Here is a 23,611-nt window from a genome sequence, read left to right as displayed (position 1 = left end):
TCAATATATCTTCATATATGATAGTATATTTAATATAAAAACATATATTACCTAAATCATTTTTATTCTGTTTTACTTAATTCTATTCTTAATTGTGTGCCCTGACCTAGATGGCCCAGGCTAGCCTGATCTCGTCAGATCTCAGAAGCTAAGCGAGAGCTGGCAGATTGTGCCAATGTCCAGGAATGACCACCAGAACCACTAGTAGCATATAGAAATGCAGTTGTTTATTTACAGTGCTATATACACACTCTCTCCCCCTAACTCCCGACACAGACTCACAGAGTCTTACACTTATATACATAATGCCACCACCAGGCATCAATTAGCAGTACATGCTTAGTCACTATCCAGGTGCAACACCACACCTCGGCCTCTGGCCTCAACTGGATCTGGCCAGTATAATCAGGCCTCCTAGGGGCTTTCCAGGCCATTGCATCAGCCTATGGTTGACAGTTAGATCCCTTCCATCTAAGTCTGCCTGTCACAGCTAATATGACAGCCTTGAATATTCCAACAGGGTCAGCCCTGGTTAGTATTTGGATGGGAGACCACCAAGGAATACCAGGGTTGCTGTGCAGAGGAAGGCACTGGCAAACCACTGAAAACCCCAAAAGGGGTCGCCATAAGTTGGCTGTGACTTGATGGCACTTTACACACACACACATTCTAAATTGTTAGCTATATAATTAAAGAAAACATTCCATTTTCCTGAAATTCTAAAATTGGTCTATTGTGTATAAAAGATGTTAGCTTTGCCCTTGTTGCATATTCTGTTAGTTTATTCATCCATTCAGTCAAATCTGGGTGTTTCTCTGCCTTCCATTTTGCTGCATATATTACTCTTGCTGCCCTCACCATTTACTTGCATAGTGATTTAATCTAGTGTGTAGACAGGTATGAGAATGTCATACCCTTGTCTGAATTAGATGTGGTGGTGGCTGCCCGTTGCAGTGTGGTCAAGTCTATGTGGAATGCTGCATTTGATTTCTCTTCCTACAATAGATCTTCTGGGTAGATCCCACAATCTGTCAGCAGAAGGCGCTGATGGTAGTGGATTCCCCCTCCCTCCCTGCAGGCCTCCCCAGCTCAAGGAAAGCTTCTTCCCAGGGTTGTGGAACATGTGTTATCTAGTAGCCATGTGAATTGGGAGGCTGAAATGGGACTAGGAGAGGGGGACAGAAACAAAGGGCGAAAACGCAGGGTCGCTTTATCCTCCTTTAATCCCTGTTTTAGCCAGGATCGAATGCACATTAGGCAAAACGCGTGCATTCGATCCTGGCTGAATCCTGGCTGAAACAGGGATTAAAGGAGGATAAAGCGACCATGCATTTTCGCCCAAAATTGCTCTTTTTGTGTCTTCTGTTAACATGGGGTCACCAAAGGAAGACAGGGCAATTTTTAACCCTTTCCCCCGTCCACTGCAGTCTACTGACCTATGGGGATATTATTTCACATACGGTAGATCCCTTGACACTGAGGATAAACTTTATTGGGATTGGAAAGGGAACACAAGAATTAACTGTGATCCTTGCATCCACATATTGTGGGATCCAACCCTGTATTAGCGAGTCAGACTAGTTATTTGGTGACAGCTAATAGCTGCTGTTGTGTGTTTCTAGTCACAGATTCTAGCATCATTGGTACAGCTTGCTCATTTAGTGGGCAAGTGCACAGATTCCAGACTGGTACTAAAAGTGTCGCAAGTTGTTGGTAAATTAAGGCTGTGTAGCTGTGATAGCTTTTTAGAAACTTAGAAGGAGTTGTTGCCCAAACTGGTATACATACATGTGTCAGGGCAGGAATGTGCAGAAGTGTCCCCCTGCCTGTGTAGACCAAATGTGTACTTTTGGGCACTTAAATGCTTGGGTCTGTGTTGCCTATGTATATGGAGGTGCAGATTCAGATCAACACTTGGAAAAATGAGGAGGGGGAGACACTTTCAAAAAAAGGATTTTTATTTACTAACAAACTCAGATTGATCGAATCAATATGGTAAAGCGGTAATGAATGAAAAATATAGAATAGAAATGTAGAATGGTAGCTCAGTAACACAGAACCTTTCCCTAGAATGGCTCCCTGCCTACAGAAAATAAACTTATAAGAGAAAATAAGACATACAAGGCTGATCCCAGGGGGATGGGGGGCAGGTTCGCAGTAGTGAAAAAGCTGCCTCATGAGTTGAAATGGACCAGGAGAAGGCAGAAGGTTCAGTGCCAGGTCAGTGGAGCAGAGATTCGGGACCCAGAGGAGATGAGGGACCAAGCATAAGGCTGGGGTAATCGGATGTTTCCAAACGGGCTACAAAAATAAGGGCTGAGGAACAACTTTTTATATCCTTTAGCCTGGGATGCGAATGGGAAGGAGTGTCTTGGCATTGGGATGTATAAATAATAAAAATATAATCTTTGTGGGTGTGCAAGTATATGAAACCTTTGTCTCTATTCGAGTGTCAAAAATGTTCAGATTTGTTTGCGTCTATGGGCCAGGTATTTGCCATGATAGGGAAGGGCTGGAATCTTCCTGTCTGGTCGTTAGATAGGAAAGAAGTTCCTGGGGTTGTCCCATTGCTTATTGTTGTGGAATTCGTTGGTTTATGATCAGATTAGTTGGGAGGAAGCTCAGGGGTCCTTGGGGGTGGTGGAAATGGCCCTTGATTGAATCCCTCTTAGGGTGGGCTTATTATACATGACTGGTAGAGGAGTGGCCTTGCATTGCTTTCCTCCTTGGCATGACTCACCACTTCTTGGAAATTATTTATTTACTTTTGAATTTATATCCTGGTCTATCCTGGCCAAAGACGGGCTTGGAGTTGTTACACCATAACACAATACACATTTAAAATACGTAGTAAATAATTTAACATGTTACAATCCTCAGTTCTAAAATCAGCTCATTTTCATAGGCACAGTGGTCAGCAGCCAGCCCAGAGGAAAGGCAGTCAGGTCCCCCAATATAATCAGAGAACCTAATCTAACCAGATGGGGGGGGGGCAGCTGTGATAGAAACCATTGCTGCCCTCAGTCATAAGCCTGGTGGAACATCTCGGTCTTACAGGCCCTGCGGACTTGTGCCAAATCCCGTAGGTCCTGGGTCTTGCTCGACAGAGAGTTCCACCAGGCCGGGACCAGAGCTGAAAAGGTCCTGGCCTTGGTAAAGGACTGCCGGATACTTCTCGGGCCAGGGACTACTGGCAAGTAGTTATTCGCTGAGTGTAACACTCTTTTTTTGGGGGGGTGTACCAGGAGAGGCAGTCCCGCAGATACGATGGTCCCAAACCTTTTAGGCCTTTAAAGGTTAATACCAACACCTTGATAACACTAATTCAAGCTACTTCTATAGTTTCTGGACCCACCCTCAGGGAATCAAACCACAGAGAAAAAAGGGTGTCACCTGGGAGTGTCTTGTGGGCATCATATTATTCTTGGGCCTTTATGCTTGCAGTGGGCACATTGATTTTCCACAATATGCTCTGCAAAATAACCTTCGCCAGTGTTTTATAGCCCTTTAAGTTGTGCCCTAGAAAAGCCAGAGCTAGTCCTAAGGTATGAGGTTAGTGCTGCTGAAATAGAAATCTTTGTATTTTTGTTATGAGCACCTACTGGTTAGGGCCTTTGCAAGTAACACAAGTGAAATTAGGAATTATGAAAACGATGAATAGCCCTTTCTTCCTTCAGCCAGGAGTGTCCCGCTAAGCCTGTATGGTTTTCAGGCTTAGTAGTACTGGATGAAGGCTATCATATTTATATCCCATCCTTCCTCAGTGGAGCTCCGCTGGTGTATGTGGTTCTCCTTTCCTCCATTGTATCATCAGAACAATCTTTTTAAGGTAGGTTAGACTGAATGAATGTGTTAGCCAAATTGCCCTTTAACTTGGGGAATTAGCAAGCAAGATGGCAAACTACAATATTTATTTTTATAGCGGTATCGCAACCTTTGTATACCAGAGCCGGTAACTGTGACCTTTAAATAAAGACAGAAGCAAAGGATTCCGAATTAAGAGAGTTTATGTTTTTCTTTCAAATCTGTGATGCATACACACATACAAAGAAAACTAAGAAATGCAAAGAGAGTAGTACAAGCACAGATGCCAATGTTGCAGGGATCGTTGATGGGGTGATATTTACCGTTCTTGAAGAGGAGTTGTCCACGTTCACGTAGACTAAGATAGTAGAAATTAAGAGCAAAGGCGGGGGCAAGGGGTTCCTGTAGACTTGGCCAGCAAGGTGGGAGGGAGCGTGGTCAGGCTGCGCAAAACCAAACCAACAGAGTAACGGCAAAGATGCCAGGAAAGACCTAAGGTAACATTATGGGCTGGGGGCACCCCAGATATACTGTTTTTCTGGGGGCGGGAGAGGGGATTTAACCCTCCTAGGTTCCCAGGTGACAAAAGGTGACAAAAGGATTAATCTTCGGTTGCCGGGGTGGGATAGTGAGAATTTGGAAATCTATTCTGATTCCAATGGCTTTTGCAACCCGGGAGGAACCGGGAGATCTTTGCTGAAGTGATTAACTTTCTGGAACAATACACGCGATCTCTGCAAACGTCTGGGGATCGCTGCTGCATATCTGGAGGAACGACTCATCGCTGATGTCAGGATCGCTGCTGATTGCCCATTAAGCTGCTGATGTTGCAGTGGGAAAGGGGGGTGTTGGCACTGACTACGTGACTGTCTGCTTTCCATGACATGGCTGCAGCTGGAACAGAGTCTGCACAGGAACATGGAGTCTCTCAGGTTCACTGGAGGCTGCCCTTGCTTCTGCTTCCTAGCTGCCGGCTGCACAGAGCTCGCAGGAGCGGCCGTGTCAGTTTCAACGGAGCGCGCAGCGGCCGTCCCAGTAGCGTTTGGGGCCGGCGCGCGGCTGGAACAGTAGCCGTGTGCCTGCATATCAGGTTGCCAGGTCCAGTCCGGGAGTTTAGGCGGCCCGTATGCTTACAAATGTGACAGATCGAAGGTCAACTCCCAAGTTTCATGGCAGTATGGGCTAGTGCTTTCATAATGCTGAGGGAGAAGTTGCTGAGACCCTGGAGAGCCTCTTCTGGTCTGAGTAGACAATACTGACTTCGATGGACCAAGGGTCTGGTTCAGTACAAGGCAGCTTCATGTATGTATAAGGCGGGAAACCTGTCTGCGTACCATGCAAGTCTCTGTCTGTTTTGGTTCATCTGTCTGTTTTGGTTCCTCTTAAATAAAGCTTGGATTTTCTTCATCAGGTTTTTAAAATGGCGACTGGTGGCTCATCGCTGAAGAATGCCAGGCTGTGGTGGTTGACCTCTGTTTCTACTTTTAAAGGTCCAGTTTAATGGACCTTTGGAAAATGAGGCACAGTGGGGGATAAGAACCTGCACAGAAGCAGCAGAGCTTAACAAGCCATCACTCTGTCCTACGGTCTTTACTAGGTGTGCTATGACCTACAGTACCTGGCAAGGCTGTCTTTAATTCTGAGCTCTGGTACAGGCTCTTTGCGTAGCCTTTCCATCGCACTTCTCTTGTCTCTTGGCTTACCCCCACAGGGCTGTTGTGAGGATGACAAATATGGATTGTTCAAGCTCTTTGCAGCAATGCTGCAGAAATAATTATATGTTGCAGGCCTGCCCACACAGAAAAGACTCGTTGGCTTTCTGTTAATCACAAAGCCTGAGCCCTACTTTACGTGTCAGCGCAACTAGTTTGCTTGTGACCCATTGTGTTTTATATAGCACCTGGAAGTTATTTTTATCTCTTTTTACAAGCAATTGCTGCTTTTCATAAATTTTGATGTATCGAAATGAATTGTATACATCAACCTCTCCTCTTGCCCCAGTTTTATACTAAAAGCTGTAATCCTACACTCGTGTATTTTGGAAAGTTCCACTGAAATCTCTGAGCCTTGCTTCCAAGCAAAGAGGTTTAGGTTGCCAGTGATCAGTTTCCCGTTTCATTCCCTTGGTGGTTGTCCTCTGTTTTTCATATAGCTGATGCAAAGCGTCAATGTGTTGCAGCCTAACCCTTATCCTCACCCTTCTTTGGATGCAGTGAACTTCTTCAGACCTATATGATGAGTTGCAATGATTGTTTCTCATATTTGCATGTGTTTTCAGCTGATGGCTTTTAAAATCTATAACAGTGCCTCTCAGAAATAGAACTAACACATTAGATTTAAGGCCAGGAGAGCTGCCTAAAGTCACTACAAGTCCTTATACAAAGATTCTCTGGACCACCACCCCCCGCCCTTACACCATCCAGACCCAAACATCACATGAAAGCAAATCACGTTATTTACACAACTCCCTGGTCACCTGGAGGAGCAGGGTTCCCCAGAATTTCCTCCCCTGCCTCTTTGCAGCCAATTCAGATGTTGTAAATCGCTCCCATCCCCAAGGGTGTAGCTACGCGGAAGAAGTGAAGTCTCACTCGGCACATCCACAATGTAGACAATGCCATGAACATACCCCTGTTTAGAGGAAAGGCCAGGTTTTGTGTGGGGATTCGAACTGAATCCAAAATGCCCTTAATCCAGGAGGTCACATAAGCATCTAGGATATGACACCTAGCACTCCATATATGACCACAGAAGAAGGTGAAATATCACTTCAGTGTTAAAAGTTCCTCCCGTCTGGCAACCCTGCCCTAAGATCTTTGCAACCCATCCCTGTCCACACCACCCTGAAAGCTCTGTGTGCAAAACCCACATGATTGTGGGAAAATAATTCACTGGTCTACACCTTTTCAGAGGGAACATTCGTGTAAGCCCTCCACCTTCTGAAATATGGTCTGGCAAGGACCGAGCTTGTTCCTCAGCATCCAGCTGTGAGAGCTACTGTAGTAACTCCAATCTGAATTCTCTGACTAACCTGTAACTACTAGAGAATCCTTAGAAGTCTGAGTTTGCAAGAAACTGTATTTTTGTTTCTACCGTATATACCCATGTATAAGCCGACCTGCGTATAAGCCGAGGTGCCTAATTTCTCCCCAAAAATGATGAAAAATTAGGCACCCGCGTATAAGCCGAGGGTCGGCTTATAACCCCTCCCCCCCCTGCAGGCTTACCTGACAGGGCTCTCCAGCGGCGAGGGTACGGCGGCAGCGCAGCCCGGGGGGGCCTGGGCAGCCTTCCTGCGGCTGCAGGAGGCTGCCCCAGGCCGCTCCCGGCGGGAGGAAGCGGCGGCGAGGCCCAGGGGGACCCGGAGCAGCCTTCCTGCGGCTGCAGGAGGCTGCCCAAGGCCCCTCCCGCCCCAAAAAAATGGCGGCGGGGGGCCTTTGGCAGCCTCCTGCAGCCGCAGGATGGCTGCCCAAGGCCCCTCCCGCCCGGGAAAAATGGCGGCGGGGGGGAAGGGCCGGGGCAGCCTTCCTGCAGCTGCACGAGGCTGCCCAAGGCCCCTCCCGCCCGGGAAAAATGGCGGCGGGGGCGGGAAGGGCCGGGGCAGCCTTCCTGCGGCTGCAGGAGGCTGCCCAAGGCCCCTCCCGCCCAGGAAAAATGGCGGCGGGGGGGAAGGGCCGGGGCAGCCTTCCTGCAGCTGCACGAGGCTGCCCAAGGCCCCTCCCGCCCGGGAAAAATGGCGGCGGGGGCGGGAAGGGCCGGGGCAGCCTTCCTGCGGCTGCAGGAGGCTGCCCAAGGCCCCTCCCGCCCAGGAAAAATGGCGGCGGGGGGGAAGGGCCGGGGCAGCCTTCCTGCAGCTGCACGAGGCTGCCCAAGGCCCCTCCCGCCCGGGAAAAATGGCGGCGGGGGCGGGAAGGGCCGGGGCAGCCTTCCTGCGGCTGCAGGAGGCTGCCCAAGGCCCCTCCCGCCCAGGAAAAATGGCGGCGGGGGGAAGGGCCGGGGCAGCCTTCCTGCAGTTGCAGGAGGCTGCCCAAGGCCCCTCCCGCCCGGGAAAAATGGCGGCGGGGGCGGGAAGGGCCGGGGCAGCCTTCCTGCGGCTGCAGGAGCCTGCCCCAGGCCGCTCCCGGCGGCAGGAAGCGGCACGGGCCCGGCGGCGGCGACAGCGGTAAGTTTCCCCCCTCCCTCCTCCCTCCTCCCTCCCTCCCCCCGTATTGACCCGCGTATAAGCCGAGGCCGGCTTTTTCAGCCCATTTTTGGGGCTGAAAAACTCGGCTTATACGCGAGTATATACGGTATGTGCTGTATTTTTTTTCCTTCCACAATGCCTCCATTTGCTTAGTTGTGTGTGTTTAGAAATAAACTTTCTCTCTGACTTGCTGTGGTATTTTCTCCCCTCTCCCCCATATGCTTACCACATCATTCACCTGTGAGCGGAAGGTGTTGATTGCCTTCCAAAGTCAAGGAATTAATCACATTCTTTTCTCAGTTAGGAAAGGGATTTTCCTGTCTTACACTAGTTGCCGTGTGTTGTGCCTATAACCTCTTGAAATGTATGTGTGTGTGATGGGCCTGGGGAGGATTGTCTTCCCCTTCCATTTACAATCACCACTTGTAGCGATTGCAATGTGTGTATGTTTTTTGGCTTTCACGCTACATGACTTTTAGTCGACCCCCCCTCCCCAGGGCTTCTGTGTCTGAAGACATACCAGGTCTGATCCCTGGCCCTTAATGGGGTGGGTTTAGTAGTGGTCCTTCAAATGTGAGCTTGATCTTGGGTTGTCTTAAAATGACAACAGTGCATGTGAAACCCATCCTATGCCTAGATCAGTACCCTTTCTTAAAGCTTGGTACGAGGTGAGAAAGAAAGATGGTCTCCAGCATCTGTTGAAGAGGGAAGCAGTATGTTTTATTATCATTTTGAATTCTTCTGGGTTGAATATGTTGTGCTGTTTGACTTTTACTTTGCTCCATTGTGTACTGGGTTATATTAAAAAGGGGGGAAAGCAAAATTTTCTGACCAAAAGGTTGAAAATAAAAGTAAGAATAAGTCTGCCATGACAGTTGTGATTTTAGCCCTGCATCACACTGAAAGGGAGAGCAGGTTGCAAATTCAGTGAGCCATCCGTGTAGTAGGTGGCTTAGTGAGAAGGCAGCTGGCTGTGCGTCCCAAGTCATCTCTGTAAATAACTGCTTCAGCCTTGCTTTATAATGGAGCCACAGGCTCTGGCTTATCCAGGCAGGAGCTGTGACTGAGTTTGATAGTGTTGGCACCTGTCCGAAGTGTTTGCAGGCACTTAAAGACTGGTGTTTGGGCTCCTGACATGAGCACAGGCTGGGGAAAGCAGAACAGTGATCTAAGCAGGCGGTTCCATATTCCTGTAATATCTGGCACCAACATCAAATTCCTAGGCTTCTAGGTGACGCTGCACCTGGGATTTTCTCCCCCAGTCTTGTTTTCATTATTGCTATGATACAGAGATATGGTGGCCTCACATGGGAATGTATTGCAGATGTGGAAGCAAGATTGTATTTTCCCAGAACCCAGTTTTTAATACTACAACGGTGCATTGTGTTGGGGGCGGGGGGGCGGGGGAGCACAACCAACTCATTCTCTCAGCAACTTGATGGCAACTAATCCAAGGTCATGGTGCCCCCACAAAACATTCCCTTACCAGAAATGTTTGACTTGCTCTTTGCCAGCCTGTCCCTTCTATATTGCCCATAAAGTTAAATGTCATGCATTTTGCTTTGCAGACCCCCAGCCTCTTGTATAGCCTGTCTGCTATAGGTTTTTTTTTGGGGGGGGGGGAATAACATCTCTTCCCTCAGTGCTTGGATGTTGCTGAATATGAGAATGTATTTTCCTGTCTAATAAAGCCTGTTATAGAATAAATCGGCTTTAATCAAACCTTGTTTTGGCATACGGCTGATTGTTACTACATGCAATGTAAGACTGCAAGTTCTTTCACTTCATCAGAGTTTGTTTTCACACTTGTTCTGTTTTGCCATTTGAACTTTGTTCAGTTTAAGCAGCTAGACAAGAAAAGGGCGAAAAGGCTCTCCCTGCCCCCTGTATTGGTATGCTATACCCTGTGTTGTAATGCTTGTATTACAAGAATGCATTCAGGGCAGGGTTAAATATAAGGGAAATGTTTTTGAAATTTTTAAAAAAATTGGAAAAAGAGAAAAGCAGTTTAAAAGAAAGTAAGAAACAGGGCAGGAGGAAATCTGTCCATAATTGATGGGGAGGGGACAAAACCTCTTTCTAAGGGTAGCACTGCTAAGAGCCCCATGGCGCAGAGTGGTAAGCTGCAGTACTGCAGTCCAAGCTCTGCTCACAACCTGAGTTTGATCCCAACGGAAGTCGGTTTCAGGTAGCCGGCTCAAGGTTGACTCAGCCTTCCATCCTTCCGAGGTGGGTCAAATGAGTACCCAGCTTGCTGGGGGTAAAGGGACGATGACTGGGGAAGGCACTGGCAAACCACCCCGTAAACAAAGTCTGCCTAGGAAACATCGGGATGTGACGTCACCCCATGGGTCAGGAATGACCCGGTGCTTGCACAAGGGACCTTTACCTTTTTTAAGGGTAGCATTAAATCTTATGGTAGACTCTGGGCTGTTGCTGACAATGGCATCCACTGTGCCTGTTTTCCCCCCTTTCCCTTCTTGTAATGTCTAGTGAGCACATTGCGTAACAAGAGTTGCTCCACCCCTGCCCTACATTATTGGCTGATACTACAGTGTGATGATTTCACATAATCATAATGCATTCATGAGACTTTACAGGAAGGGGGGGATAGAGGAAAACTAGGCGCTTGAGAAGGCAGTAGGGTGAGATAAGCTTGCAAAAGGAGAATTGGAAGAAGAAAAAGACTGAGAGGAAAATGATAAATGGGAGAGAAAATGGGAGGAGGGGTGAAATGCACATGACCAGGAATTGCCTTAATTCCATATTAATTTGAGATAAGAAAGCCAATATGTAGCTGCTGCCTTCCTTCTGCTGTCATATTACTAGAAATTCATTTCTGTTTAAAAATAAAGCACAGATATTTTTAAAAACACAAATATTGGCCTTAACCCATCTTGTTTGTTTTTTAAGCATGGTGTAGTGGTTAAGAGTGGTGGTTTGGAGCGGTGGACTCTGATCTGGAGAACTGGGTTTGATTCCCCACTCCTCCACATGAGCGGTGGAGGCTAATCTGGTGAACTGGATTTGTTTCCCACTCCTAACACGAAGCTAGCTGGGTGACCTTGGGCAAGTTACAGCTCTGTTAGAGCTCTCTCAGCCCCACTTATCTCACAGGGTGTCTGTTGTAGGGAGGGAAGGGAAGGTGATTGTAAGCCGGGTTGAGTCTCCCTTAAGTGGTAGAGAAAGTCAGCATATAAAAACCAATTCTTCTTCTTAATTTTGTCTGTGGGGTGGGGGGGAATAATTCTTGGGACTGACGGCTGGAAAATATAATAGATGCCTAAATGGAACCTTTAATGTCTAGGTATTGCAGATGTGTGACCACAAAAAGAAGCAGAAGAGGCACATCTGTGTTTGTAATCAACAAGTTTCTCTTTATTGTTCCATCTGTCTCTACAGAATCCAGCCATTCCAATGCAGAAGCTGCAAGATATTCAGAGAGCCATGGAGTTACTGTCTGCATGCCAAGGGCCAGCAAAGAACATTGATGAGGCGACCAAACGTAAATACCAGTTTTGGGATACGCAGCCAGTACCCAAGCTTAGTAAGTTCATAATAACTGGGCCCAGATATGAAAGCTGTATTAAGGAGAATCTGAATTTCCTAGCCTACACGCAATACCACTTTGTCTCTTTTTCCCCCCTCTCCCCATCTCTTTCTGCATCAGGTGAAGTTATAACATCTCATGGTGCAATTGAACCAGATAAGGACAACATCCGTCTAGAGCCATATTCTTTACCACAGGGTTTTACATGGGACACTTTGGATCTGAGCAATGCTGAAGTTGTAAGTAGGAGAACTACTTGTAATCTTTCAAATAGAAGCAAGGAATGTTCACTTGCTTCTTTGCTGAGAAGTATTGACATACGCTCAGTCAGACTTGGACACACTGCCTGTTTCCCTAAAGCGTGGAAGAAATTAGGCAGTTTTGTTCAGAAGGAGCTGTAAATGAGCGTGCACCAAGTTGCTGGATTGTACAGAACAATGGGGAGGATTTTTGCTTAATATATTGTGTTTAGTGCTTTTCTTCTTAATGCTTTTCAGCTAAAGGAGTTATACATGCTGCTAAATGAGAATTATGTAGAAGATGACGATAATATGTTTAGATTTGACTACTCACCAGACTTCCTCTTGTGGTGAGTAAAAAAATTCCATAGACTCTTAATCTTCTATGCGTCAAGTGGCAATCCTTTACATTCCTCCTTTGTGTCTGTTTCCAGGGCACTAAGGCCTCCAGGCTGGCTTCCACAGTGGCACTGTGGAGTCAGAGTATCATCCAATAGAAAATTGGTAGGGTTCATAAGCGCCATTCCTGCACATATTCGGATTTATGAGAGGTAGGTCTTGACATTTGCATGCCTTTGTATGAGCAAGAATTACATATATTTTTAAAGCTGTCTCTGGTTGTTGGAGAATTATCACACTGAAGACATGGTGGTAATCAAGTGTGAAGATGATGGGGGCAACTTTAGACATGTTAGAAAGAGCTGAAACTGTTTTCTTATAGCAACCTATGCTGAGTTACAGCCTAACTTAAGTCCCTTTGAAGGACTGCAGCTTTAGTGTGCACTGAGAACGTCCACACAGAATTATATCCAAATAAGTCACGTTGTGTTTCTTGCTGCTCTGTTTTTATGAAGAATTGGAATTATAACCAAGATATTCATGAAGGAACTTGTTGGGATAGGTAAAGACAGAGAGAGAGTTCAAGTATTCTTGATGTCCCCATTTCACTGTCCTACTGATAGACATTATCAAGCTTGCTTCTAGGAGTGATGTAGTCCCATGATTGATCCAGGACATGATCATTGGGACAGCAAAATCAGCATAAAAAGTGGAAGTGCTTTTAAAATAATGAATATATTATTTGTGTATGCTGCAGCACAATATTTAGATATGTATTTAGGTTTGTATTTTTGCACTGCTTTTTGGCCCAAAGAGCCTCTTGAAGAGTATAAATTAAGCTCTTTTACTATGTAACTGTTCCTTGTTTCAAATGTTGATGCCTGTGAAATTGATTAAAATAATGAGTTATAGCCAAAATTCTCCACAGGTAGTAGGTTTTATTTGTACAATTTTTTAATCCGTAGTGTTCCACTGACACAGGAGATCCCCTGGCAACTTTTCAAATCCTAATGTAAACGTTAAAACAACCACTAAGCAGTCCACTAACCACAAATAGATATTATTTTTTAAAATAATAAATCTGAAATTTAAAATAAAAAAATTAAGTCTGAAGACACAGTACACTTGGGAACCCCAACACTTACAGTTTAAATGTCTGGCTGTGCAAAAACAAAGTTTTTAAGGGAATAGGCTAAATAAACTTCCCTGAGTCAATGATCTCCAAAGAGAGGATTCCGTGTAGAATTTTAAAATACTTTTTATGCAGCTGAGGGTGTGTGGGATTACAAAAATTTCTTCTATGCTTAATAATATGTGGTGATTTATTTTAAAAACATATTCCTTCTGGAGTGAGAAATGGAAAGAGCCCATCATAATCATTTCTTTGTTATAAAAAGGTGGCTATTTCTTGCTAAAGCAGCAAGCTTGGAAGTCAGCATTTTTGCAAACTTGCATTAACAGAAAAGAGGGAAGAGGACATATAACTGACCCATGCTTTCTGTTATCACACTCCTGATGAAATGCATGGAAAAGGTCTTGGTAGAGTATATGCAGAAGCTCTGGTGAAGTAAAAGCTTGCACTTCTCCCCTCCAATTTGAATGTTGCATAGGAAGTGTGGTAAGAGGAAATGCAACATATATACATCCTCTCCTCCCTTTCCTTTATTTTAGAACACTTGTTTAAAGACAGTCAGCTAGGTAACATTAGAATAGTTCATATTATGGTTCTTCATTATAGACAGCACGTACTGAAGAATATTAATTTGTATTTATTTAAGAGGTGATTTATGACTTTGTTACTCCCAGTGAGAAGAAAATGGTAGAAATTAATTTTCTGTGTGTCCATAAAAAACTGCGATCTAAGCGAGTAGCACCGGTCTTGATTCGGGAGATAACCAGGAGAGTGAACTTGGAAGGGATTTTTCAGGCAGTTTATACTGCAGGAGTGGTACTCCCCAAACCCGTAGCAACTTGCAGGTAAGTAAATGTGTATGTTCTTTTGAAGTTCCATCTCTTTCTCCAATGGCTTTCCATGCCATTGTTTGTTTATCTGTAGTGTAAATAACACAAGTTCTAGCTTGTAGTCTAAATAACACATTCTAGTTGGATTTTGAGAGAAGTTTCATACATTATGAGAAAGGGGGGGAAGATGAGGCATTAGTGAGTTATGTTTTACAGTGTACTCTGTGAAGGCTGCTAGATGTGAAAGCAGCTCACATCTTGCTACTGAGAAGATGCAAGAGTACCCACTTTGTAACTTCCACAAGAATCCCACGACACCCAAAAGTGGAAGCATTTTTGAGTTGATTTCACACCAGGTTCCCAATAAATGTGTGGTGCTCTATGGGTGAGAGGCAGCCCCCTTCCAGCCATTCTCTGCTCACGAGGGGGACGGTTCTTCATACCAGGCTGGGCAACCTGGTTATTAGGCCAATCAAGGCTCCTTGATGCTATAGTATCATTACGTTTGGGGGGAGGATTCTGACTTAGAGGTATTCAGTCATAATCCATTTGGCATCATACACCTTTAGGCCCCTTCTGTATTATAGCTGAAACAGTGGCCTACCAGCCCACTTGGTAAACTTTGGAGCCTTCCTTCAACTTAAGTGACTCTTCTTCCCTTGGCAAAGTCATGCAATTTGGAGCAAAGTTCCTTAGGCTGGAGGAATTTACAAGGTACGATACCACACACCATGCCAGCAGGGTCTTTGTACCATAATAAAGTTTTCAGCTGTTCTGTATGAGAGGAATATTCTTTCAATCTGCCGCCTCACTTTAAAAAATGAAAGTGTTTTCCTTGGAAATATATACTAGGGCTGAACAAACATTGGAAAAAGAAGGAATTTTTGTGTGTGTGAACAATTTCCCCCCTCTTTTAATTCATACCGGGGAGGGGCATGTCACAGCATTTAGCTGCTTCTGTGGCTCTGGCTGGGTAGAAAGGCAGGATGTAAATAATTAAAAAAATATTTTCCTCTCTGACTTCAGTTCAGAGTGAGGACAGCAGACATTGCCCTAACTCTGGACTGACTTGGACCCCCACACGTATCCTCGTGCCCAGTGGCTAACCTGATTTGGCTGTCATTGCAATGACAGTGTGATGTCTGATTGGCTGGGATCCCACTGTCAGGAAGAAGGCAAAAATAAAAGTGTCAGCTGTGGAGTGAAATGTTTTTGGAAGGAGCATGTTGTACCCCAAGAATATACCCTTCTTCTTCTTTTTTGCATTGAAAGGTTAATTCATGATTACAGTAAATCCCTAACTTACTAACAGAAGCTCATTTGTAAGTTGGATTTTGAAACTTTAACACATTTTCTCATAGAGATATATGTAATAGATGGTGGTTAGGTACCGTGATTAGCCCACAGAAGCCTGTTTAGACCATAATGTATATAAAATACTGTGGGCTTGCAATAAGAAACATAGACAATAAAATATCTTGCGGTAATACTGTGCAGTATTTACACCAGTATTGTTTTCCTAAGTGTAGACTAAGATTTTAAAACAGAATTCTTTGAGTGCTGGTGCTGCCTTGCTCACAGGAAGTAGGCTTCAGTCGAGAAGTCTAATCACAGACCACACTTTGGGAAATGGGGAAAGGTGTTTTTAACATGTCTGAAGTGAAAATGCTTCATGTTTTTGGATTCTTTCAGGAATAGCAAAAAAAAAACACTTAAAAGGGGGAAGATGGCCAATTTAACACAAATTTAAAAGCTCTCCTGTCTCCCCTCCTACTTGCTTGGTTTCCATCCATCCATCCTTCCTGACTTTCTCCTTCCTTCACTCTAGCACTCCAAAGCTCCCACATTGTCCCTCAGTCATTCATCATCCCTTCCCTCACACCCTCAATGACAGTTCTGAAGCATGAGAGTCAGTTCCTGGTCTCTGCTGCTTGTAAGTACAGGTCATTTGTAAGTCAGGCAATTGCAAGTTAGGGATTTAGAATCGTGGAATCATAGTTGGAAGGGCCCTACAGGTCATCTAGTCCAACCCCTTGTTCAATGCAAGACCAGCCTAAAGCATCCCTGACAAGTGTTCGTCCAACTGCTGTTTGAAGGCTGCCAGAGAAGGGGAGCTCACCACCTCCTTAGGCACCTGAAGCTTGGCACTAGGGGAACCAAAAACAGGGAGGAAATTCCAGAATTGAGGCACCGTTGTGGAGAAAGTCCCATCTCTGGCTTCAGCCCACTTTACCTTGAATGTGTAGTATGGCTGCATGCTTAGGAAGATACGCCAAGATCATCTGCATGTGAAGTGCATGAGCAATACAACATCATCCACTGTCTAACTTCCACTCTTTTCAGTGGGGCTCTTTGATTGAAGTTCCTGGGAGTAGTCATTGGTGCTTATTATAGGCTCTGTGTAGAAATACTTCGTGAAAAGAGCAACCTGAGATTTATCTTCTGCGTATTAAAAAAAATCTGTTCACATTACTTGCATCCCTTACAAGCAGCAGAGCAATACTTTGTCTTAAATGGACTGGCTTAATGTTTATTTAAGAACAAGTGGAAAAATTGCTATTGAGGGACAGGTTTTGAATGAGATTAATATTTTTCAATTTTATTTCCAGGTACTGGCATCGCTCACTGAATCCCAGAAAGTTGGTAGAGGTGAAATTTTCTCATTTGAGTAGAAATATGACCTTACAGAGAACAATGAAGCTCTACAGACTTCCCGATGTAAGCAATGTATCTGCTTAGAGGACCCTTGCATCCACCATGGGGCCCAAAGCAGCCTTCTGTCAATCTCTGACAAGGCAAGCTTTTCACTTTAGGATGGCAGTACTATTCAAGTACTGGGAAGAAATATTACTCCAGTTTGGAAAGATACTTTTATAAGGAGGGGTTGTGGCTCAGTGGTAGAGCATCGACTTTGCATGCAAAAGTAAAAACAGTATAAAATCAAAAAAGTAACCAAAAGGGGGGAGATGTAATGAAAACAGTTCAGGAGGAGGTTAAATACTTAAATTTACAAAGTGATGGCACTACATTGTTAATCAAATACTTGGGTGTAAATAAAAAGGTGTGGGTTTTGATGCTGAAAACTGAACAGACTAGATGCCAGGTTGCTTGCTGTGGGGATTACATTCTGTAGTCATGGTGCCACCACAGAAATGGTCCTGTCTCTTGCTGCCGCCCACTTCACTTCAGAAATTGGGGGTATGTAGAGTAGGCCTTTTGCTACTGATCTTGACTGACAGTTATCATACATACATAGCAGTTTGGTGGGGAGAAGTTCTCCGCTGATTGTGCCTCTTTGCATGTTTAGCTGCAGGGGAGAGGTGTATGCAAAGTATTATTTTAGAGCATAGGAATTATTGTTGAACTTAATTGGAATGTTTGTGCATATATTAACACCTATGTGGTGTTTTAATTCTTGTTTCAATGTCTGTCCTTCTTTCACAAGGCTACAAAAACATCAGGTCTGAGACCTATGGAACAAAAAGATATTAAAGCAGTGCAAGAACTAATTAACAACTACTTGAAGCAATTTAATCTTGCTCCTTTTATGGATGAAGAAGAAGTGGCCCACTGGTTCCTGCCTCAGGATCATATTATTGACACATTTGTTGTGGAGGTAAGAGAGGTACTTACTACCTTCTCCTTTGTTGCCCCTGAAGCCTGGAACTCTATTCCAGAACACCTATGTTGTTCTCTCTCTCTCCCTCTCTTCCTTTAAATCCTTCCTCAGAACCCACTTTTTCTATGAAGCCTTTGGCTAGGCCTCATCCCTGACTGAAATGAAACCTAGGTATGTGCAATGCATTCCCTGACCTTCATCCCTGGCCTTTTTCCCCTTTTCTTTCATCTACTTACCAAAGTGCATCTGAGCAAGGGCCTGTTTCACTTATTCCGTAAAATGCCCTGTACTAGGGTTGCCATCTCCTGGGTGGGTTGTTGGAAATCAAACAAAATCACTAGTGCCTTACAAGGAAGTTAAGCAAAGCAAGAGTAGGCACTTATGGCACAAAAAGTACTACAAAAGAATGCTGAACAACATGTTTGTAACGACAAATTAAGCAAACAATACAACCAAGAACAGAAGGAAATTCCTGTTACATGTGTAGAAAAGTCACCACTTTCCTGCAGTGTAGACAGGTAAGTGAAATGACTAAATATCAAAGTCCTGGAATGCCATGAGTAGGGAGAAAATAGGCTTCTGGTAATGAGTCCTATTTTGCTGGTGCTTTCTCAATTTAGGCAATCCTGTGACGTTCCATCAAAATTCCACAGAACATATATGTTCCGGACACGAAGGCATATAGCCTGACAGTACAAATGGATGGCATGCTATATGCCTTCGTGTCCGGAACATATATGTTCTGTGGAACCTTGACGGAACGTCACAGGATTGCCTAAATTGACAAAGCACCAGCAAAATAGGACTCATTACCGGAAGCCTATTTTCTCCCTACTCATGGCATTCCAGGACTTTGATATTTAGTCACTTCACTTACCTGTCTACACTGCAGGAACGTGGTGACTTTTCTACACATGTAACAGGAATTTCCTTCTGTTCTTGGTTGTATTGTTAGCTTAATTTGTCGTTACAAACATGTTGTTCAGCATTCTTTTGTAGTGCTTTTTGTGCCATAAGTGCCTACTCTTGCTTTGCTTAATCTCCTGGGTGGGGCCTGGAGATCTCCTGGAATTATAACTGATCTCCAGACTACAGAGATCAGTTCCCTTGGAGGAAATGGCTGCTTTGGAGGGCAGTCTTTAGGGAATCACATCCTCACTGAACTTCCTCCCCTCTCCAACCTCTGCCTAAATCAGTAATACAAGATAAAGAAGTTTTTTAAAAATAATTTAATTATTAAAAAAATTCTATCCTGCCTTTCTTCGTGGTTCATGGCAGTTTACAATAAGAGTTAAACATTAGCAGTTAAAACCAAAATAAAATAGCAAACCCCGAATCTCTCTCCTCCCCATTTATAGTTGTTGGCATTGTTTGACTAGCTACAGATTGTGTAAGGCAAATACGTTGGCTGGTGTCATTTCCCCCCCCCCACCCCCATGTGAGCTACATTGCTTCCAGACAGCTCAGTTGCTGAAGACCATGTTCAGTAAAAGCTTTGGTATCCAGCACTCATGCAGTTGCTGTTTAATTAAGATGTCCTGGATACTCAAGCTTATTGCTCTGTCCCATTCCCTACCCAGAGGCATCTGCAGCAGCCACACCCCTACCCAACTGGGAATGCCATGATGACAGCTCCAATGTCTGGCAAGACATGTCCCCACCCCCCAAACCACAGAGTCATCCTACACAGCAGGCAGATAGAGCCATCTGCCTGGGAGCCCTCTAGCACAGCTGGGTCCCAACAATTCGAGGAGAAAGGAGGCACCTGAGGATAGTATCAGTTGGCAGCACTGAAGTCTAGCATTAGTCAGAGGTATCAAGGTCGCTGGTTGGCCGGGCAGGAGGGGGATGCCTAAAGGGGAGGAATTTGCATTCTGACCAGTGCTAGTTAATTGAGCATATTGGATAATACTGCAGGATAATAAAGCTTTTAATGTACTGTGGAGCACATTTTTTTGTGTTCTGTTTATTCCTCATGAATAATTTTTTTCTTCCCCAGAGTTCAAATGGTGTTCTAACTGACTTTCTGAGTTTCTACACATTACCATCGACAGTCATGCACCATCCTGTTCATAAAAGCCTCAAAGCCGCCTACTCCTTCTACAACGTTCATACAGAGACCCCGCTTTTGGATCTAATGAACGATGCACTCATTATAGCAAAGATGGTAAGTAGCTCTCTGCTAGGTGTTGCTTCCTGTTGTGAAGAAAAACGGAGCTTAGGTCAAGTTCCTCTTCACCATTAAGAGTCTGGGCAGATGGGAGAATTGTTCTCTTTGCCCTTTGGGTCGTCTGGTATAGCTCACTTGTTGACCCTGAAGAGAATGGGGCAGCTTCTGCTTGGTACAGTTCCATGTTTATATCTGAGCCATGGGGGAGTTTCAAATAGCATTCAGTAGCTGTGAACCAAAGGTGTACAGCTGTGTGGGGAGGGGAGGGAGAGAGGAGGATCCCTTGTGGCAATAGCAAAAGCCAGTATGGAAAACTGCTGAATCTGGCTTTCAGTGTCCCAGTTTAACAGAATATCCTTGGTAGTCCAGGGTGACCAAACTTAAAATAAGACTGTCTCATCGATAGGCTTTGAGAGGCAAGTTTTTCATAAACTACTATGACTTCTGATCAAATTTTAGACTACAGTGGCAGCACAAAGATACAGATATTCACTCCCTTCTCCATTTTTGTCTCTAACACTGGAGAGGGGATTGTGATGGCTCAGCAATTTCTGAATGATGCTCCGTTTAACCATTTAATTTTTTTTCTTATATTGCTAGAAAGGATTTGATGTGTTCAATGCACTAGACTTGATGGAAAACAAAGCATTCCTGGAAAAACTGAAATTTGGTATTGGAGATGGCAACTTGCAGTATTATTTGTATAACTGGAGGTGTCCTGGCATGGATTCTGAAAAGGTAACACGATGATCATTACAGTTCTTCATCGTCTATTGTAATAACAGATTTCCCAGATGTTACGTAACTCTACCAATTACTTTTTTTAAAAAACCCTATGAAGTATCTCTAGCAGAAGCAAAGCCCAGCAGTTTAGAAGCCTGTACTCAGCTTATTTATAAGCCTTATTTGCACTAACGAGCGTGTGTCATTTTTTTCCTTAGGTTGGTCTCGTATTACAATGAGGAGGAAGGACATTTGTATTTATAGTACTTGGAAGTACTCACCTGAGCTACTGGAAGCTAAGTGGAATGGAAGCTTTTTGATCAGTGCTGTTCAAGGGGAGCAAAAGCACAATGCCTAATAAACTCAGAAAAATCCACTGAACCTGGGGGTGTGCACCGGGGAAAGAAGAAAGCCACGCGTGGCTAATCCTGTGCACCTTCAGCTCTGGCTGGAAAAGCTCACGAACCTTTTATTGTTTGTCAATGAAAAGAAATAAAGCACATTTGTTTAATTTTCAACGCTCAACTCGCATCTTGATGAAAAGGGTTCTCTTCTTCCCCCTCCCTCCCACATATGACTGTTGGGGGGTTGTACAAAAACTCAGCTACAGTTGGTGGAACAGAGTACAAAAATCTTTACTGTTAATGTGACTGAACTGCTGCATTTCTATTTATTAAGTGATAGTGTACGTTTGTCAATGTTTAACAAAATTGAAGGAGGCAATTTAAGTATTTCTGCTTATTTCCATCACATGGATGTCATAGTTGAAGGAAGAAAAACCGGGGAAGTATGACTGTTTGTTAGGAAACATGGAATTCTTGGATGTCTTTTGTAACCGTGGAGTGATTCAGAAATGTGCTGGTTGGACTGGTGCACTGGTTTCTCCATCAGCAAAGCTGCCAAATCAATTTAAAAAAAACAACCAGATTTGTACTTTGATCTTCAGTAGATCACTGACTTGATTCAGTAGCATTGCAGGTGTTACGTTGCCTGGATGATCATATATTATTCACCTTGCAACCTGAGGGAAGAAACTCCTTCAACCTCTTTGGTAGTAGGTTAAGAACAGCCTGTACATAAAACAAAGAATTTTAATACTATCAGGATGTTAAGATTGAATGTTTTCAAGGCTTTTGCAAAATTGCACATTCCTTTTGTCTACTTGCTTTTTTAAAAAATAATGTCCATAATTTTACACTCAATATGTTGTGTAAATAAGAAAAGTGTTGCTAGTAGTCATAAGATACTGCGTTTTCAGAGCAAAGGAGTTTCAGCTGTCCCTTGAGCCTGGAAAAAAATGCACATGCACACAAAAACTCTTTCAAATACCCTTTTTTGGGTGGTGCTGGTCTTTATCAATATGCAACAATGTCTCCCTTCCTGCTCCTTCCCAATCTTACCAGTACACTTCAAATTAGACTAGGATGAAGCATTTTAACTGCAGCCTGCACCTTGCAACAATTAACTAACTTCAAACAAATAAAGGCTGTATGTAGGCATTGCTTGCTTGAAAGAAAGGGCCTCGCTTGCTTTCCATCACTTGGAGGGTTCTGTGGGTTTGTACAGGTTAAATAATTTTGTGAATGAGTCCATACTCTAAACTGCAGCAACTTCAGCCAGGTTCAACTGGATTTTAAGAGATGTTTGTGAATTAGGCAAGTGAAATTCACTCAAATCACTGGTTCAAGTACAGATTTACTGGAGGAAAAAAGGGTTATTGTGAATTAAAAAGGCACAATTAAGGCTTACAGTGGGGGGGTTGTTGAGAGAGAATAAGAATTCCATGCTAGACTTCACAGTATTAGCTGTTATCTTCTCTGTTCCTACTACAGAGCTGACACCACATCTGGACAGGATGCTTGCCAGCTGTTCCTGATACCTATGTAAACTCATCTATGGTGTCCTTAACTTGTCTCTGTCTCAGAAAGGGCAGAAAAGAACAGTTATAGATGTGAATATCTTTAACTTTCCACAACCCTTAGAACACTGTAAGCACCAACTTCAACCGGTGTATATACAGATTGTTTTTCATCTGCTTACATCTGTAATATTTAATTATACCTCCTGTAAATTATTCAGTTCCTGGGCCTCTCCCCACAACTGCCTGTTACTTTTTAATATTTATATTACAGCAGTTCATTGAATTACTCTGAACAGTTACTCAAGTTGCTACCATTTTGGCTGTGGTGAGCAAAATTGAAGTTCTTGGATTTCACAGCATATTGTTGCTCTGATCTTACGTGGGCATTTCAGTCTGTTCAGAAAATCTCTAGCATGGGATCTGTAATCATGCACCTGAAGGTCCATATCTTAAATACTTTTTCTTGCAAGTATTTGGACTGGTTGATATGCTAAAGAAAACATTTCTTATATTAAAAAAAACAAATGCACCCAAGACTTGATTGTGCATGTGTTATTTGACCACTGACACAATTGTCCAACAGAATATTAAAGGGGGAAAATCATATATGCTATCTAATTTGCAAATGTTTGTGATTCCCACATTAGCAGATGCCTAGCTATGGAGTCTATATCGGTACAAATGGATGTTTGAATAAATGTATCATTTTTATACTATTATTTTGAATAATTACATTTAATTTAAGTGGGTTTATTCCTGGACCTAGATTCTCCTCTGAAACGTGTACTGTTCTGCAGCACCAGTTCATTAACTGAAAGGTCAACAGAAGTCAAAGAACATGTAAAACTGAGTTTGTGAGCCTGCAAAATATTTATTACAACATTGGCCTCATATATCGAAAGCAGTAAGCCTAAAAGATCTTCCTTACTTATAGTGATCGCCAACCCTTGCTTGTATACATGCCTTCTGCTTAGACAAGGGGGATAAAGGTTTAAAATTTCCAGATTTCTCTCTCCCTCCCCATTTCACTCCCCTCTACCCTTCCAGAAGGGAACAGGAGGCAATAGCATAAGAGATGCTGGTAAAACCTTGTTTGCAAGGTGCTCCAAATATCGGTTGTAGTTTTTGCAGACTTAGATCTAGGCATATTTATATACACAC

At 43.8% G+C, this 23,611-nt stretch overlaps 1 protein-coding gene across 2 annotated transcripts in view; it reads left to right on the top strand.

Annotated features, from left to right (window-relative positions):
* NMT2 (N-myristoyltransferase 2) overlaps positions 1 to 21,114 on the top strand; it is a 34,428-nt gene extending 13,314 nt beyond the window's left edge. Inside the window, exons 3-12 of one of the 2 annotated variants that reach the window (XM_056857405.1) lie at positions 11,390 to 11,492; positions 11,658 to 11,776; positions 12,035 to 12,126; positions 12,211 to 12,327; positions 13,922 to 14,092; positions 16,687 to 16,795; positions 17,523 to 17,693; positions 19,696 to 19,863; positions 20,467 to 20,604; positions 20,808 to 21,114. In XM_056857405.1, the coding sequence (XP_056713383.1) occupies positions 11,390 to 11,492; positions 11,658 to 11,776; positions 12,035 to 12,126; positions 12,211 to 12,327; positions 13,922 to 14,092; positions 16,687 to 16,795; positions 17,523 to 17,693; positions 19,696 to 19,863; positions 20,467 to 20,604; positions 20,808 to 20,828 (1,209 nt within the window). In that variant the 3' untranslated portion in view covers positions 20,829 to 21,114. Of the gene's footprint in view, positions 1 to 11,389; positions 11,535 to 11,657; positions 11,777 to 12,034; positions 12,127 to 12,210; positions 12,328 to 13,921; positions 14,093 to 16,686; positions 16,796 to 17,522; positions 17,694 to 19,695; positions 19,864 to 20,466; positions 20,605 to 20,807 lie in introns of both variants that reach the window. The other variant, XM_056857404.1, reaches the window with a different exon arrangement.
* The last annotated feature ends 2,497 nt before the right edge of the window (positions 21,115 to 23,611 follow it).

The sequence above is a fragment of the Euleptes europaea genome, chromosome 11 (assembly GCF_029931775.1).
Source record: "Euleptes europaea isolate rEulEur1 chromosome 11, rEulEur1.hap1, whole genome shotgun sequence".
Lineage (NCBI taxonomy): Eukaryota > Metazoa > Chordata > Lepidosauria > Squamata > Sphaerodactylidae > Euleptes > Euleptes europaea.
This window is presented reverse-complemented; position numbering and strand designations above follow the sequence as displayed.